Source organism: Penicillium robsamsonii, assembly GCF_028829455.1.
Source record: "Penicillium robsamsonii strain IBT 29466 chromosome Unknown utg000004l_segment0_segment0, whole genome shotgun sequence".
In the NCBI taxonomy this organism is placed as follows: Eukaryota; Fungi; Ascomycota; class Eurotiomycetes; order Eurotiales; family Aspergillaceae; genus Penicillium; species Penicillium robsamsonii.
This window is the reverse complement of record NW_026643222.1, coordinates 997,206-1,014,709: the sequence shown is the minus strand read 5'-3', so window position 1 is coordinate 1,014,709 and position 17,504 is coordinate 997,206. Positions and strand designations below refer to the sequence as shown.

The 17,504-nt window shown below is 47.3% G+C and overlaps 5 protein-coding genes across 5 annotated transcripts; 2 read left to right on the top strand and 3 right to left on the bottom strand.

Annotated features, from left to right (window-relative positions):
• Positions 1 to 2,654: 2,654 nt before the first annotated feature.
• N7447_007875 (Aconitase/3-isopropylmalate dehydratase large subunit alpha/beta/alpha subdomain 1/3) lies at positions 2,655 to 6,010 on the bottom strand (the record flags this gene model as incomplete). Its single annotated transcript, XM_057232137.1, has 4 exons — positions 2,655 to 2,974; positions 3,038 to 3,144; positions 3,196 to 3,315; positions 3,369 to 6,010. 4 exons carry the CDS (start codon positions 6,008 to 6,010, stop codon positions 2,655 to 2,657), a joined length of 3,189 nt encoding a protein of 1,062 aa, XP_057083902.1.
• Positions 6,011 to 6,405: 395 nt separating this feature from the next.
• On the bottom strand, positions 6,406 to 8,286 carry N7447_007874 (Pyruvate carboxyltransferase; the record flags this gene model as incomplete). The annotated part of the gene is made up of 4 exons (XM_057232136.1): positions 6,406 to 6,474; positions 6,526 to 8,031; positions 8,083 to 8,227; positions 8,279 to 8,286. The coding sequence occupies 4 exons, from the start codon at positions 8,284 to 8,286 to the stop codon at positions 6,406 to 6,408; spliced, it is 1,728 nt and encodes a 575-aa protein (XP_057083901.1).
• A 925-nt stretch (positions 8,287 to 9,211) lies between these two features.
• On the top strand, positions 9,212 to 10,301 carry N7447_007873 (Oxoglutarate/iron-dependent dioxygenase; the record flags this gene model as incomplete). Its single annotated transcript, XM_057232135.1, has 3 exons — positions 9,212 to 9,373; positions 9,432 to 9,593; positions 9,645 to 10,301. The coding sequence occupies 3 exons, from the start codon at positions 9,212 to 9,214 to the stop codon at positions 10,299 to 10,301; spliced, it is 981 nt and encodes a 326-aa protein (XP_057083900.1).
• A 567-nt stretch (positions 10,302 to 10,868) lies between these two features.
• On the bottom strand, positions 10,869 to 12,106 carry N7447_007872 (Aminotransferase class IV; the record flags this gene model as incomplete). The annotated part of the gene is made up of 3 exons (XM_057232134.1): positions 10,869 to 11,595; positions 11,656 to 11,953; positions 12,004 to 12,106. The coding sequence occupies 3 exons, from the start codon at positions 12,104 to 12,106 to the stop codon at positions 10,869 to 10,871; spliced, it is 1,128 nt and encodes a 375-aa protein (XP_057083899.1).
• A 1,000-nt stretch (positions 12,107 to 13,106) lies between these two features.
• N7447_007871 (Major facilitator superfamily domain general substrate transporter) lies at positions 13,107 to 14,503 on the top strand (the record flags this gene model as incomplete). Its single annotated transcript, XM_057232133.1, has 2 exons — positions 13,107 to 13,397; positions 13,448 to 14,503. The coding sequence occupies 2 exons, from the start codon at positions 13,107 to 13,109 to the stop codon at positions 14,501 to 14,503; spliced, it is 1,347 nt and encodes a 448-aa protein (XP_057083898.1).
• Positions 14,504 to 17,504: the final 3,001 nt, after the last annotated feature.

Sequence of the window (17,504 nt, the reverse complement as noted above, 5' to 3'; positions counted from 1 at the left end):
TGTGGTGTCTCACACTTAACCCAGCTGTTATATAACGATTAGAATCTCTAGTTCCGTGGTCACTCCTCGCGATATATCTGAACAGCTTATTTAGTCCCGACACTATCTTTTCGAAGATTAAAGACGAATCATTCCCGCTTATTAACGGCTTAGCTACATAACAGCTACCGGAGGACTTTTTAATCAGAGGGCAGGAATGGGGCCGGCTTTACTACCTAGATAGATTCTCCGACGGAGCTAGAGAAGATAACAGACTATTAATAGAAGATCATTCGACAGTGATTTCTAGAATTCTTTAGCTTAGAGTGCGGATTATAACTGTGTGTTTTCCTTTTAGATAAGCTACATATATGAAATTTTTAATTAACTATTTAACTTAGACTAGTACACCCGCTGGATAACTCATGACCCGGCACGACGGTTCATACCCACAAAACTGGTAGGTAAATTAGCGATAATAGCAGAATCCCCTGCTTACCTCGATAGAAGGCCTCCCCTAATGGGAACTGAGATAACACCCCCTAACCGGAAGATGTAGTAGTTTTAAGAACATGGTTGGATGACTGTTTGGACTTACACGTTTTGTAGTCTGCGCGTCTTGACGGAGAACCTTTCAGGGCTAGTGGAAATTCCCGAGTTTCTTTCTTTCTTAATCGAATCAGCACCTAAATCTTCTTCGGCGTAAATCAATCTTTTAATCCTAATAATTCTAGCTGATCCGAATGCCCTGCGGCTTTAGGTAACTTAATAGTGACTAGGGCAAATCTCTCGATTACATTGGATTACTGGACATCTCCCTTCCACTAGACATTCTTGGCTATCACTGGCTGTTCTCTTGATGAAGACTGGTAGTATCGTAAGATCCTTCTTAGGTTCAAACCGCTTCATGGATTCCATTCTCATACCAGCCTTAATACAGTTCTTTTCAACCTCCTTCAGCAACATAAGATCATAGAGCTAGTGCTTGCAATTACTACGGATAATGCGTTAAATAATCAAATGTTTATGTCAACCATTCAGGAATCAGTGCGGTCACTAGGTGTTTCCGAGAACGCGACTATTGTTCGGACTCCACTCCACGTATTGCTCATGTGATTCAACTCAGCCTCAACCAACTCCTAGGCAAGATGAAGGCCATTCCTATAAATAAAACGACGCATACAGTCTGGTCGAAAGCTCAGTCTTGGTTAGTTCGACTGGATGTAAGAAAGCAAAAGCGAGAGGTTATTCACCCCTTGAATAAGGTAGGATATTGATCATCGTTTTCTTTTTACCTTTTTCTCTTAAGTTAACTCTTTTCTAGATCCGAAAGGTAGCTATCTACATTAATATGAGCCCACAGCGCCGCGAGACATTCTGCAATCTCCAAACTGAATATCTAAAGCTTGTGCTAATTCAAGACGTCCGAACGCGCTGGAATTCAGCCTTTCTGGTTCCACTACGGGCTAGGTGACTGCAGTCCACCTCCAATCGATTTTACTGTGAATATAAACTTACAGATCTAATGATTTATCAGGAGGAATGGCGCCAGATTCGCTACCTCCTTTAGATCACTCAACCCTTCTTCAAATTTACGACTGCTCTCTCGAAGATAAAGGATGTCACGATTCATCTTGATGGCTCGATTGCAAAGTCTTTGTCTCCTCCTCAAAACGAATCTTGTGTCGCTCTGTGTGGGTTTTGCAGAATTTCAAAATATCGAAAGATTCACAAGTCCTTGGTGAAATACTGTTAATAAATGAAATGAAGATGTGTGGGTCATCCTCCAGAATTTTTAAATCAGCCTTTTGTACTTTGCCATCCTGGTATTTTGACCTCAGATCGCGAGGCCCTCGACCTCCTTTCCTGGGTTGCTTATGATCTAGTTAACGTATTTCACATGCGAGTGACGCAGTCCGATGTAAATAGGATAAATTACAACTTGATATCTCAAAGACCGTGGTATATTAGGGTGTTTCCTTATATGATAATGAGTTTCACGTAATATCTGGCCTTACTGTAGAGTTTAGAGAATTTTTATAACCTGGTGATGAACATATATATATTCCTAGCCTAGAGCGATATAATTTTCGAGACCATGATATTGCAACCTTTTAATTGTCTTAAAATTGATATATATCATTCAAACCCCTTATCAACAGCTATCAAGTTAATATGGAATCAACCAAGGGCGTTGTTGCTGAGATAGAAGGTTGTAACTTATCCCATTTACTATGTATATCGGACTGCGTCACATAAGAAGTCTGTCTAACAAAGCCTTTTCCTGCCTTCTTTTGCCGTCGATATATAAAACTGATAAGACAGAACGATATCTGAAGAGTACTAAGGATACCAATCGAGAGCCCACTGAAAAGACAGCACAAGGCCGCTATTCTTGTTATTAATACTCTGTAACGTTCACCACTCCTGGGTCTATACTACCGATACGCTCATCGAGAAGATTTCGTATATAGAGTTATACTCAAGAATTAAGTGTAATTTCCCGGTAGTTGTCCGTTTATCTTCTTCAAGTCGAGCTATGATATCAATTTGAATCTTCCCTCAGCACTATAATTGTATTCAACATATATCAAACTTTGCAAGAACGCAAAGCTCGATAGAATAAAGCCGCACTATGCTGGCTACTGTCCATCCCAACTGCTCAAAGACACAAATCACCAATCCAAAGTTCTGTTCGACATCGGCGCACTTTTGCCAGTTGATTTGCCCATCGCCTGCCCGGTATTTGCGCTGGCAATCTTTCTGAAGACAGATGCGCCAAAGCGATTATACAGCGGGAGCACTCCGCCAGCTTCAACAAGTGTTTTTTCTATCTCTGACTGTTGATAGTAGAACACTTGATCGGTACCGTCAATCTGCACTGTTCGGGATTGTCGGTCAATGACGACAGCAGACCCCTCATTTGCAAGTGTGTAGAATTCGGGATCCGGTAAGGTGATGTTGAACAGACCCATGTTGAGCCGGTTCCGGTCATCTGCATTCTCTTTTCAGACTCTGGCTAACAACTTGGGTGGGTTTTACGACTGTCGCCACTTACAGATAAACGCAAAGCTAGGCGCAATCACTGCTTCTATGCCCGCTCCTTGCAACGCTCTGACTGCATCCTCGCGGGACGAACCACTGCCGAACCCACGATTTGCGACGCTGTGACTGGTCAGTATCTTGACTTTAAGGGTTGTTAATGGGTTCAATTACATGATCGTTGACCCCTCTGTCGCTCGTTTTCGGAACTCAGGACGATCATACTCGAAACAGTGACTTCCAAGTTCTGCATTGTCGATACCAGGTACAAACTCAGCCGGAATGATCGCGTCACTGATATGTAGGTTGTCAGAAACGGCATCGGAAATAAATGTTGATAGACTCACGTATCCACATTTTCACCGAATCTTTGAACCTTCGACCGAATGACTCCGTCACTAGAGATTCTCGCCACATCCAGAGTAGGAGCAGAAGCCTGAATGGGAAGACTACTACTGGCGTCGATGGAGGCGATATTTGATGCAAGTAGCGGGTTAGGCTCGCTGATCTCGGGGGAAATACTCAACGAGACTCCCTCTCTTCCCAGAATCTTGGCCAATTTTGCTCTATCGATTTGACCCAGCAGTATCTGTGGGTCTGTGACTACCATGTTGAAGCTTGAGGCAGCAACCACCGCGGCACATGTGATACTACCAATGGCTCCTTTTCCCATTCGATTCCGAAAGTTGCGATTTTGTGAGGAGAGCCAAATCTCTCCTTCACCCGCTACATCAACATCGTTGATTCCAACGCAGTAGGAACAGCCTGGGGCACCGATATCAAATCCTGCCTGTCGGTAAATGTCCAAGATACCGTGCCGCTCCAGGTTCTTGATAATGCTGAGACTTCCAGGTGTAACTCTTCTCTGCCCGTCACTGGGCACCATGCCCGCTCGCAGCCCAGCTTCTAGAACCAGTCCTCCTACAATTAGATCCTCTTCGGTGGTAGTACAGGCTCCAATGAAACATCCATCCAGCTTGGTGCCAACTTTCTCAGATACGGCCACAACATTATCCGGCTCGGGGTACAAAGCGATGGTCGTTTCAACCTCCGAGAGATTGACAGTGCGCACCTCAGCATACTGGGCACCTGAATCGGCTCGGAAATAGAGGCCCCCTTGATGTTCTAAATGCGATCTGTTCGAGATCCATTCGGCGGTGCTTTCGTCAGCTTCAAAACACGCACCCATCCCGCCAAATTCAGTCGTCATGTTTGCAATGGCGAACCTGGCATCCATGGATAACTCCTTCAAACTCGGGCCGCCGTATTCAACCGCACGCTGGAAGGCGATCGTGTTTCGTTTGAAAAGGCCGAGTATGTGAAGAATCACGTCTTTACCACCCACCCCAAAAGGCAACTGACCAGTGAAGTTGATGCGACAGATTTCCGGCACACGGAACCAGGTCTCTCCCGTTACCATCGGCATGACGACATCTGCAGCTCCAAGGCCAACGGCTAGTCCTCCCACGCAACCGGCAGAGCAGGAATGAGAGTCGCAGCCCACAATGATCTGACCAGGCAGTGCTCGGTCGCGAGTAAAATCAGTATGAAGAATACTCGTATTAGCAGGGAGAAAGTTGACGAGCTTGGCTTCCCGTTGGAAGCTTTCCGCTTTCTCGATCAAGCCTCGCTGTCGGGGTCGGTGGTTTGTGCGTGGATCAACTGTATGATCGATTGCAAGCCACATACGGTCATTGCGATGTAGACGAGGTCTTCCCATTTGCTCATACGTCTTGTCCATCCCTGCCCAGAGAATTTCGGAAGTCAACGTCCAGTCAACCTTCACGCAGATGATCTCGCCGGATTGGACTTCTGGTTTGCTTAGCCCAACAGCGGCATGGGTCAAAATCTTTTCGATTATACCCATTGGGCGCCTTTGTTGCATCGGACGAGGGGAGGGTGAGGCTATCAGTACTTCCTGAGAACCTACATGTGAACTCGCGGCCTCCAAGTAATAGTCCAAATGCGTCATAAATTTGCTCATGAACTCCTCCAAAGAGGCAGTACCACCAGTACTGGGGGTCCGGATATTGGAACCAATGAGTTCAATTGGATCCAATGTTCGTCGAATTGACCTGCGGACTGCGGCTGCCTCCGCAGTTAGACCAAACGACAAGTCAAGCATCAGGCTTATGACCAGTAAAATTGGAACTGGGTCCGAAACTGCTGCATTTGCGCTAGTTTTACCCAGACTCAAGATCACAGGCATTTTTCTGTAGCTCTGGTTTGATAATTCCACAATGGTCGCCGCCGCCAGCAGGTTCTGTGAGCCTTGGATGAGATTGCCTGCACTTTCTGATACCACGTCTCCATCGGGACCAGTTGTCAAGACGATACCGTTTAGTCTGGTTGGGTGTGAGTCTAGGACTGTTGCTGCCGTGTGCATCGGTACAGGGTGGAGTGCGACACGTGGAAATTGTTTGCTGAACACTTCAGTAAAAACAGAATTCCAAAGTGGAAAGGACTCAATGTAATGCACAGGCTTCGGCGGAGAAAATCGCAATGCGTAGGCTCCTGCCCAACGCGCGAGCCGTTCGATGGCCTCGCGGGAAGCCTCATTTCCAGTCTTCGTAGCATCACTGACGAAGGTGATATCTAGCCCTTGAACACCGTTTCTGGGCGATCCTGTTGAAAGAAGTCCAATGCTTGGAAGAAAGAAAGGTTGGACGTTTGCAAAAGCGCCGCCCTCTTCAAGCGAGTCCAAGGTTCCTCTGACAAGTTCCTCTCTAACCCCGCACACTACCACAGCATCTGATTCCAGACATGCCTCCAAGGTGGCAGGACTCAGTGACTGGTGGCTGTCAGCCTGAGTGATTTTGCCAGATGGAGTTTCCGTAATGTCGAATTTAAGCCCTGGTCTGGAGGTCTCGATGAAATTTAGCACCTCCTTGGCAAGGGCTGCCATCTGAGTGCTGGGTTCATCACCAGAGATGAGAGCGAGTCTGTTTATCTGGCTTGATGAAATTTGTGTAGGAAACATAGCGGCCATATGATGAGTGTAGGTAAGAAGGTGCTGTTTACTCTCTTGGGTTGGGGAGATGTGAGTATATATACCCACGAATCCGATGTCGGGCACTTTGATTGTGTTTTGATTACATTTCCTTTTGATTCTATTACTCTATTTTGTTTACTCTTTTTTCTACAATTTTGACCCCCACCATACATCTAGCCTACAATTTATTGGCGAAAGGCACAAGTTGTGGAGTGGATGTTGTCACACCCCTGTGACGGCAAGTTTTCCAGTCGACAAGGAATTAGTTAAAAAAACTTGTAAGTGAATACCGCAATTTCACGCAATTTCACAAGGGTAATTTGGGTTTGAGTATATATGGTAACCAAAACAAGAAAATTTGGCAAGATTCCTGGTGGAGATTGGAGATCTCTTCAGTTAACATGAACGATTGGCAGAAGTCTCAAAAATTGTCGGTTAGAGGGCAGCTCCTCTTGCAGATCCTATTTTTTGTTAGTACCTAACTTTGGCAGTAGAACCAAGCACAAACTTACCAGAGCAGAGGAGAGACACGCCGTAGCGATAGCAACATCTTCATGTCGAGCAGCCCTAGCACGCCACACATTCCGACACTTGACTAGTGCAATAACCAGAGGTTCCCCAAGGCTACCCTGAATATTGCGCGGTACCACTTCAAACTCCAAATTCAGCCCTGCCAAAGACGAAAATGCAAACGAGACCGCATCAGCTGCATTGTCACCCGCGGCCACGACTTCCCGTTGGTGACCCTTGACCAAGACAATGGCGCGCATGATGACACGGCCTGTACCATCCAGATTGGGTGACACATCACATTGAATAATGCGAGAATCCGCCTCCAAGATGGAATAGTGCCGAAGGAATGATTGTGTGATTTCAGCCTCTGTTAGCCATCGCTCCTTCATCTCAGACTCGGATTTGATGATTTTCGAAAACGCTTGTTGGAACTCCTTGGGTAACTCCAGGTTCAAGGTTCGCTGTAGCACCCATGCCACGCCTCCTTTACCACTCTGCGAATTAATCCGAATCACAGCCTCATAAGTAGCCCCAATATCTTCCGGGTCTATAGGAAGGTAAGGCACTTTCCAGATACCGCGACCGTCCACTGATGCAGCGTCCCGCCACTTTTTGAACCCTTTATTTATAGCATCCTGATGTGACCCGCTATAAGCCGTGAATACAGATTCCCCGGCATAAGGGGCGCGAACGGCAACAGGAATCTGAGTGATCTTTTCAACCGTTTCCCGAATTCCAGGCAGATCGGAAAAATCGAGGCCCGGGTCAACTCCTTGACTATATAGATTGAGTGCAAGGGTGACGAGATCAACGTTACCGGTGCGTTCGCCGTTACCAAAAAGGCAACCTTCGACGCGCGTGGCACCAGCAAGTTGACCAAGTTCCGTCGCTGCAACGGCGCAGCCTCGGTCGTTGTGTGGGTGTAGAGATACCACGACGTCATTGCCAGTGAATGCACGTGCAAAAATCTCCACCTGGTCTGCATATGTGTTGGGTGTGCAGCGCTCCACAGTGGCAGGAAGATTGAGGATTATTGGGATATCTTCCGATGGACCCCATGCCTCTTTGACAGCTTTGCAAACGGCAATTGCATAAGAACTCTCTGTGTCAGAGAATGCCTCAGGGCTAAACATCAAGTTCCAAGTGGTCCCTTGCTGGGTTGGATCATCTTTCGTGATGGCTCTGGTATACTCGACACATTCAACTGCAGTGCGCAAGACGGCCTCTTGTGTTGACTCAAACATAGTTTGGATGAAGCTGTCACTAGTGGCGATGTAAAGACTGATGATTGCCTTCTTTGCGCCGGTGACACTGTCAACTGTGCGCCGAATGAGCTCTTTTCGACATGGCGAGAGAACTTGAAGCCACACATCTGAAGGTGCGGAGGCAACGACACTACGAGTGAAATTGAACTCTGTGTCTGATGCACTGGGAAATGAGATGTCGATCTCAGTGAAACCAACCTGTAGGAGCATTTTGAAATACTCCCACTTCTGTTCTACATTCTTAGGAAGATATTAGTGTGTTAAAACCCTGAAGGCCAAAGATTCACATACCATTGGACATGCAAGAGCTTGATTCCCATCGCGGAGGTCCGTCGCCAACCAGCGCGGTCTCTTTGTGATCCGCTTGGAGGGCCATGTCCTATCCGGGAGGTCCGGAGGAACAAAAGCATCATATTTATCGGAGGGATTGCGAAGCCTAAATCTGGTCAATTGAATTCATCAACGACTTTCTAGTCCCCGAACATACATAGGCATGGTGAACAGCAATAACAGAACTTGGCTTTTTTCACATCCTTCTCGCAGCGTGCATATCCTCATTTAAAGCATCCTTCTACTGACTTTACCCCTCATGTTAAATGCCAACAAAGAATCCCCAGTAATCTTCCCAATCATCACATGTACATTTTAGTCTCGCGCAATACGTAAAGTCAGTACTCCTTCAGCCGTGAATTGCCAAGGTGAGACTTCATTCCTTGACCTAGCCCTGCCGTTTCCGATATCGCTGTCGGGGAGGCAGTGTTAGTTCCCCCGTAGGCTATACGAGTTGTGAGATTGTGATAATCTCATGTTAGTTGCTCTCGCCCTAGTTGGCTCCGTGGGGGCTATATCTGAACATTTGAGCTAGTAGTAAGCAGGCAGCCCCATTGGCCAATAGCCTTTGCCACTTGTGGCAATATACATGGAACTTACTGTTCTAGGTCCTCGTTGGAGTATTGCGACACCGATCAGCCTTAGCGTAATCTATTGTCCGCCAAGTTTACATATGTATTTTACGCCAAGCCATATCAAACAGGGCAGGTGTAAGCACACCAAGTCCTCTCGGGACATAGCCACCACTAGGCATGCAGGGGTAGCTCTAGCATGCATATCTCTCCACGAATAAAGGACTTCAATAGTGGCCAGATCATGTCATTTGTCTTGAGCTGAGCTGGGCGTAAGCCCTAATATTGCGGATCCTCTATTTTGTCAGTTGGATGACAGCGAGATGTCTAGAGAAAACCAGATACAGCAAGACATTGGATTATTGGCGACTGCGCTATCGGCCTCATGTTATGCAAGACTGCTGGCGGGGTAGACCGCGGGGTGGTATGATTACCAGATGTAAACTTATAAGTCATTCTATGGTCCAGAAAGAGCCCACCAAGAAGTCCAGTTCAGTTCTTCTTTCATTGTTATCATCATGTCTATTCCCGTTCTTGACGCATCCGCTCTCTCTCAAGGGACTGCCGAGCAGCGTGAAGAATTTGCCACCAAGTTCTTGGACAGTCTCAAAACGTATGGCTTTGCAAAGCTTGTCAATCACACGGTTCCCGTTCCTCTTGTTAAGGAGACTTTTGATCAGGTACAATGCCCACACTCTATCATTAGAAAGCAAGAAAACTGACACACGCAATCAACAGATTAAAGCCTTCTTCAAGCTTCCATACGCTGTCAAGGGCCCTTTGAAGAATGATCCCAAAAACGGACAGCAACGAGGATGGAGTGTCCCAGGAGAGGAAAAAACATGGTGGCTTGAGAGCAACAATGGGGAGATAAAGGAGCCTAACTTTGGTGACAACAAGGTATGCACCATATCTGAGAAAAGTTTCTTGTAATTCTCACAGTCATTCTAGGAGAGTTTTGACTGCGGACACCCTGACGACAAGCAATTCCCCAACGTATGGCCACCCGTGTCTGACCTGCCTGGGTACCAGGACACCATGGATCGATTTTTCTTTTCATGCGGAGACCTCACCCTAGTACTTCTGCAAGCCATGGCGGAGGGACTATGTCTCGACCCGACTGTGTTTACTTCCCGATGCACCAATGAGGCCAGCACAATCCGTATCAACCACTTCCCGCCGATTGAGCGTAAAACATTGGATGATGGCAAAATCAGCCGCATCTGGCCCCACAAGGACTTTGGAATTATCTCGCTCGTGTTCCCAGACGTGACTCCGGGGCTGGAGTATGAGGATCGGAGTAACCCCGGCACTTTCATTCCAATGCCGTACGGCTCAGACAAGGAAGTCGTTGTTATTGTTTCTGAGACCATGCAGCGCTGGACAAATGGCCAGATTGGAGGTGGTCTCCACCGTGTAACCCGCCCGCGGGAGTGTGATGAGAAGACTGTTCCCGAGCGGTGGAGTCTAGTTTACTTTAACAAAGCCGATCGGCATGTGAATGTGGGGCCTTTGAAGGAATTTCTTGAAGATCAGAAGCCGATGTACGAGGATCTGACGGCTTTGGAGTATCAGACTCTGAGGAACGCTGCTCACTACCCTGGTTAAGTTGATAGTTGACAAATGGAATCTTCTACACAAATATAAATCCGACTGAATAAGTAAAATCCGAAGCACAACGTTGTATTTAGCTGAGGTCGACCAGGATAAAAGCTACGTGTTTCTAAGCTATACGGTCAGTTTGAAGGTCAAATATACCGAGACATGCAGATGCATGGGACTATTGTAGAACAAAAGGTCAAAATGAAATCCCAAGTCTTACAGGGCCCCAGGGCCTCACATCCTGCTTATATAATATACTGTCAAACCCCATATGGAATCTAATAGTTATGGTGTATACCCTGGCTCTCATAGCTTCCACTCGGTGCATCGTCTCAAAGGGAAGCTGGGTTTGCGTACTGTTTTAGCGTTGGATACTATAGGCTCAAGTAGGTAGTGCAAGCTGAAGGCTATGGGGTAGAAATATCCGTCCAATCACTAGGCGAACCGCATTCGGAGTGATTCACATTCGGAGCGGCCCGTCGGCCCACTTAGGTTTAGCTTTTATGCATGACCCACTTAGAGTAAACATGAAACCGCCTGGGCACGAATATTCATCCATTGATAGATCTAATCTCAGTTCTTCACATTGGGTTCATTCACCAAGACACTCCACTCGTGCTCATCTTCACCGTATTGCCGAGCTTCAATCCATCCCCTCATCATGGCCGCCACTTCCCACTGTGCTGACACCCCGCACATGATCGTCCGTCCATTCCACCGAATAGATTTAACCGAGCTGACAACAGCCGCAGTGCCAGTGCCAAACACTTCCTCCAAGTTTCCATCAGCACTAGCAGCCTCCAGCTCACGGATAGAGATACTCCGCTCCTGAACCGTCCACCCATGCACCCTCAGTCTTTCCCGAGCCAATTGCAGCACACAATCACGATTGACACCGGGTAAAATCGTGCCATCCAGAGGCGGTGTTACGAGCTCACGACCCCCATCCGGTCGCCCGAGCACGATAAACAAATTCATTGTTCCAGCCTCTGTTAGCAAATCGTCTTCCCCGAACAGCCAGAGGACCTGATCAGAGCCCCGTTGTCGGACCCCCGCTTCCGCCACCATGCAGGGGGCATAGTTGGCTCCAACTTTGTGGCTTCCGCTCCCTCCAGGCCACGCACGCACCCACTCCGAGCTGCTAGCTGCCTCTAGAGTGACCGCCCCGAGTCCGTTTTGGAAGTACGACCCGACGGGTGAAGCGACGACGTATAGAAGAGCCGAGGTCGGCGCGGATACACTCAGTCCGGGATTTGTGCCAATTAAGACTGGGCGAAGGTAGAGTGAGTACCCTCGGGTACTGATAACGGTAAAGGTCAGCATTCAAATTTCGCCACTGCCCAGGCCTTGGGTTACTTACGCTGGGATGTGCCGAGACTCTATCGCCACAAATTCCATTAGGAGCTTTAAAAAGGCCTTGGCATCGAAAGTTGGGAGTGAGACTCGAGCTGCAGATTGATTCAGTCGTGCGATGTTGACTTCTGGTCTGAATAGTCGTACTCGGCCCTGTGCGTCCTTGTATGCCTTCATGCCTTCGAAGCACTCAAAGGCGTAGTTGAAGACTCCGGCGGTAGGATCAATACTCAGATTTCCATAGGGAACGATGCGGGGCGTGTGCCAGCCTTCAGACTCTGTCCATTGTATCTGAAGCATGTGGTCTTTGATGATGTTCAGCCTCTTTCTATTGCCCTCACAGTTAGAAACATACCAGTGACAGTCTTTCCAAACTGTATCTTGTCGGGATCTGGGACTACAGCAGGCTGTTCATTTTGAAAAATGCGTAGCTTAGTGTCGTCTAAAACAGCTGCCATTATGAGAATCTGTGCAATGACGATACAATTACCACAACTTCAATGTCTACATTGCAGAGTAGATACAGTGTTATATATTGTATACTTCCCCAGGAGTGGCAGGTCCTATTTCGGACAACGGATACAAGCCTTGGCGGTGCTTTTGAATCTCCACAGCCTCCGGGGCTAATTTCTATACTCCGGGCCGCTAGTTTCCCTTTCCTGCCCCCACACGTATATTTGACAGCTGATTCAGCGCTAAACTTAATTAATCCTAGAGTTAATTTAAGATCGGGGTTTCCGGAGCACGTCATCTAAGAATACGGAGACAACAAGTCTGTATACGTGGGTTGAAGTGATTGCTCACATAAAGAAGTTTACTAGCAGACATATCAAGCCTGGGCGTTTTAACGGAAGGAATGCCGCTTAAGGTTCGGCTGGCCATCGGCAGGTCATCCCACACCCAATTCCAGTTGAGAGATTTCAAATGTGCAAGCCGATTTAATGGCTCACATCATACGGAGTACTTCAAGGTAAATTTTCAACCTTCTCGATGAACTCAAGCTACTATTGGTACTCAAATTTTTAACATAGCCCCCTGGGCAATTTCGGAGTATTATCTAGTGAGGTTAGTTCTACAACGTACGATCCATGGATCTGAGAGCACCTGGACAGAGGTGGAAGCTTGGAAGATTCGGAAATCTCCCTAATGGGATTAGGTCGGAATTCTAAGTGGAGCTTGCCGAGAATCTACCACAGAACACTGATGAATAACAAAGAAGTATATCTACTAGCGTCATCGTTAGGCGTAGACTGGCCCGTTATTGACGATTGATTGGCCCAATGACATGATACGTTCCATTTGGGCACGCCCTGCGTTTGACTTCCCCGCACGGTCTTCATTTGGATCTGAGTTTACATCACGTATAAAAGTTTCTACCTTCTATAATTGACATCATTCCCAAATCTTAGATATCTGTCTTTTTTCTTGTTCGCTCTACTTCGTGGACTGGTTTTGACAATGGAGGAAGTGACACGCTCACACATGGCAGCAAGCGATACAGAAAAGGGGGTCCAGACACCGCCAGATGAGACAAATTATGGTACTCACCTATCGAATATCCACGATGACACACCACTCCCGCCGATGGATGGCGGAATGGATGCCTGGTTGTTCCTAGCTGCCTGTTTCGCCATGGAGGCTCTCGTTTGGGGATTTGCATTCACATACGGTGTATTCCAAGCATACTACAGCGATATACCCCAATTCAAAGATTCTGGAAATATCGCCGTCGTGGGAACTTGCGCTATGGTAACAGCATACCTGCTTGTGGTCCCGCATCAACACGCTGACATATCCAGGGAATCATGTATCTCGATATCCCCCTCGTTTTCGCCGCCTACAGACAATGGCCTAGATATCAACGCCTCGGCTGCGGTCTCGGTGTGTTAATGATGTGTGCCGCTCTCGGCCTCAGTTCCCTAGCCACAAATACCAACCACCTCATCATATCCCAAGGCATCTTCTATGCCATCGGAGGCAGCATCGCCTACGCCCCCTGTATCCTGTTGATGGAAGAGTGGTTTGACCGACGAAAAGGCCTCGCCTTCGGAGTTATGTGGGCCGGCACTGGACTCGGCGGCGCTGTCCTACCCATCGTTATTGAACAGTTGCTCGGCAAGTACGGGTTCCGCATCACACTGCGTGGCTTCGCAGTTGTGTTGTTCGTCCTGACCGGACCGCTGGTCTACTTCGTGAAGCCGCGCGTGCCGATCCCCGCGAGTCGACCTAGCCCACCTGCCCCGAGCTTCCGGTTCTTGTTTACATCCACGTTTGCCCTCTTTCAGGTCTGCAATACCATCGAGGCTCTTGGTTTCTTCTTGCCGTCGCTTTACCTCCCAACATACGCCGGTATGCTCGGAGCTTCGACGTCCCTCCAGGCTCTAACTGTTATCCTCTTCAACTCAGCATCGGTCGCCGGCTGCGTGATTATGGGCGCTATCATCGACAAGTTTGATGTCACCATTTGTATTCTGGTCAACACTATCGCATCCACTCTTGCCGTCTTCCTCATCTGGGGATTCTCGATGTCCCTAGCTCCACTCTACGTCTTTTCTATTATATATGGGCTTTCTGCCGGCTCCTACACTAGTACCTGGCCCGGTATTATGCGTGAGGTGGTTAACAAGAAGCCATCGGCCGAATCGAGCATGGTCTTTGCGTCTCTTGCAGCTGGAAGGGGTATTGGGAACTTGGTTTCCGGTCCTCTTAGTGAAGCGCTTGTCAAGGGCATGCCGTGGGAGGGAAATGTTGGATGGGGATATGGTAGTGGATATGGAACATTGATTGTTTTCACGGGTGTCACGGGTGTTGTGGGTGGTGGAAGCTACCTTGCAAGGTCCATGAAGTGGTTATAAGGGCAAAGCTTGCTACAAATGGAAGAGCAACTTGCACTACATAACGATACAGGGGGGGAAGATGCATAGATATTATTTTGTTATGATCTTCCTCCGCTATGTCAAAAATATACAGCTTGGTTCCAAATGGATTGCCCTCTACACTCACCATAGCTTGCAACAAGTGAAACTAACCGACCTAGTTGCAGTATTTATAACAACCATTACTCTTGCGGCATTACTCTCTAGCACACTTAAGCCAGTCAGTTATCCATACTCATTTTGGGATTAATTACTCCGTATGCTTACTCTTTGTTGTCGCTGGAGATGAGATTGTGCTCGCTGTATCATCTGTAGGGCAAGCATATCAGGTACTAAACAAGACTGTACCGCCTGGATAAAACCAACCTTACAAATTAAAAAGCCTGGCTTCTGATTATTGGTTACAAGAATACTAGGCCGCATAAACGGCCCTGTGATGTCTTTTCAATGGTCTTCTCAGATATCATTCTGTGTAGATTTCAAGTTTATAGATCGACAGTAAAAAAGGCGGCAAAGGGCTTAATTTGTGCAGACGACTCTTCTAGGTATATAACATTTGTTCAAAAGGTAAAAACATACAACAGTGAGGGTTCGCTAGTGGTCACCCACCCAAATACTAACTCACCGGCGTGTGGCTTATGTACAGCCAATGGTTCGGTGGGTGTAGCCTGGGTGAGAATAGGGTGAGCGCTGCTTGGGCGTCGCGTGACAAGGGGTGAGAAGGGTGAGTGCGCAATAGACAGGGTGAGAAGTGGGTGAGAAACACCCTTGGTCGCTCGGGCCCTCTCCAGCCGAACCAAGGCGCATAATGATCAAGTTTTCCTGACTCGCTGAAACGTAAAAACTCTTAGCATCTGCACATAGCCACAAACTGCTTTCTGGGATTTCAAAGGAGCCCGGAGGGTACTTGCGCCACCCCGAAACCAAAATAGGCGGCCAGGCTTTACTCGGCGCTAACTTATCATTCTCCGCTAATATTGAAGGTCAGGTTGGTCTGACTGTTAATCTCAATCTCTTGATCCTCGTTTCCACCGCATTCTCAAAGTCCATAATAATATAAAAGCAGACATGGCTGATCCATTTTCTGTGACTGGGAGTGCAGTAGGCGTCATATCACTTGGCCTTACTGTTTGCCAGGGATTGATTGCTTACTACGGAAAATTCAAAGCATTCCACGAGCAAATCGACGAGGTGACAGATCAAATGACCGCGTTAGAGAGCATTTTGAAGGTGCTACAGCACGTGCTGATTAATGCGAGTGTATTGTCCACGTGTGAAACAGCTCCGTCTGCAGCTGCGGCAATTGATTCTATTCTTAAATGCCATGAAGGCCTCAACAAATTGGGAAGGATGCTTGAAGAATGCGATGCGACGAAGTCAGCACGCAGCTCAACTGGTCACAACAAGCAAACAAGTCGGCTTTTATATCCCTTCAGACGCGAGACACTCATGGCACTTACGGAAACAATGAGCTGTCTACAGGCTAACCTCAACACATCACTTCAAGTTTTGAACATGTAAGTGGGCGCCACTAGCTCTTTACATGCTTGCCACTGACTGACAGGAATGTAGTTCTATGATGACGCTCAATCATAAGAGAATAGATCTTGTAGTGACTGAGTCCGCATCCATCGCCTCAAATACAAGCCATATCTTACGCATGGCGAATCGACTAGATCAAAACAGTCTCAGTATTGACAGTAGATTAGAAATGCTTGAACAGCATCTCGATCGAATGGTATGTAAGCGTACTCGGTTCAAATTGCCATTTCTTTGATGTTATGGCTACTCACTGCTAGCCTAAAGGAATCCAATATTGCTTGCGTAGGCGCACGCCAGATTGTCGCGCCTGCTTTGTTACGATCCAACCTAGATGACCAAAAAATGGCTGCGGAATCTATAGGATTCTTGATGGCGAAAAGCCGACCTCATCGCGTTGGGGACCTACTCGGATGCACGTGCTCTCGCTGGAGTCAGTCTACGTCCTTGAACCGACAATTTGCTCGACAACCAGGAATTCTGAACCAAGCCTGCCCAGTTCATGACCAACATGAGCATACCACCCTATTTTTAAAGCGCTGGACACTTTGTAATCGCTTTCTAGGCTATGCTATTCAAATTTCATTAGAAATCACCAAAGGCGCTGGTGGTCTTGCTATCTCCCCCCATCTCGAATTCCGTGCAACTGTGCCGACGGATTCACCTATATTCAGGCTTCTTTCCAATACAGAAGAAGTCTTGAAATCAGACACCGTCGGCAGAATTTTGGAAAACACCCAACAGAAACTGTTTGACCTCCTTCGAGAGGGGAAAGGCTCATGGTCGGATACTCTGCCTAACGGAAACACAATTTTACATGTGAGAATACGTCGTATTAAGAGTTCAAAATAGAGTGGGCTTTGCTAACTCAGGGATATACTAGACGATAACTGGCTGGCAATTATATAGCTCGCAGTGGGATGCCAATTCATGGCTTCGTTGGCGAATCTTCCTCAAGGCGATCTCACAAATGGGTCCACTGTCAACTCGCCTGAATGACAACGGCGAGACTCCTGCGGACAAGATGATCAAACATTTTGACGTATATTATAGCTGCAGAGAATCTCGACAGCGACAGGGAACTATTGATATCTGCTCTGATTTATTGAATGCCAGGGGCTTCATGACACATATGGCCCTCGATTGGAGGCATCACCCAAACTCGTATAATCCTTTTTATGATATTAGGGGAAATGATTACCGCATGGACGACCATATCTTTGAAGATAATACTATTCGGCTCATTTGGCAACTTTCCAACAAGGAGACCCAAGGTAAGTTCCTACATACAACCTGAGGTAGAACATAGAAAAACTCACTGAAAATAGAGATCGATGTCCCAGAAGAGCTGCTTCCCCTTGTTTATAGATCAAGTGATCATTTAATCTCACTCTTGAGAAAAGGCGTCGATTTACAACAATGGGTTAATTCCTATGTACAA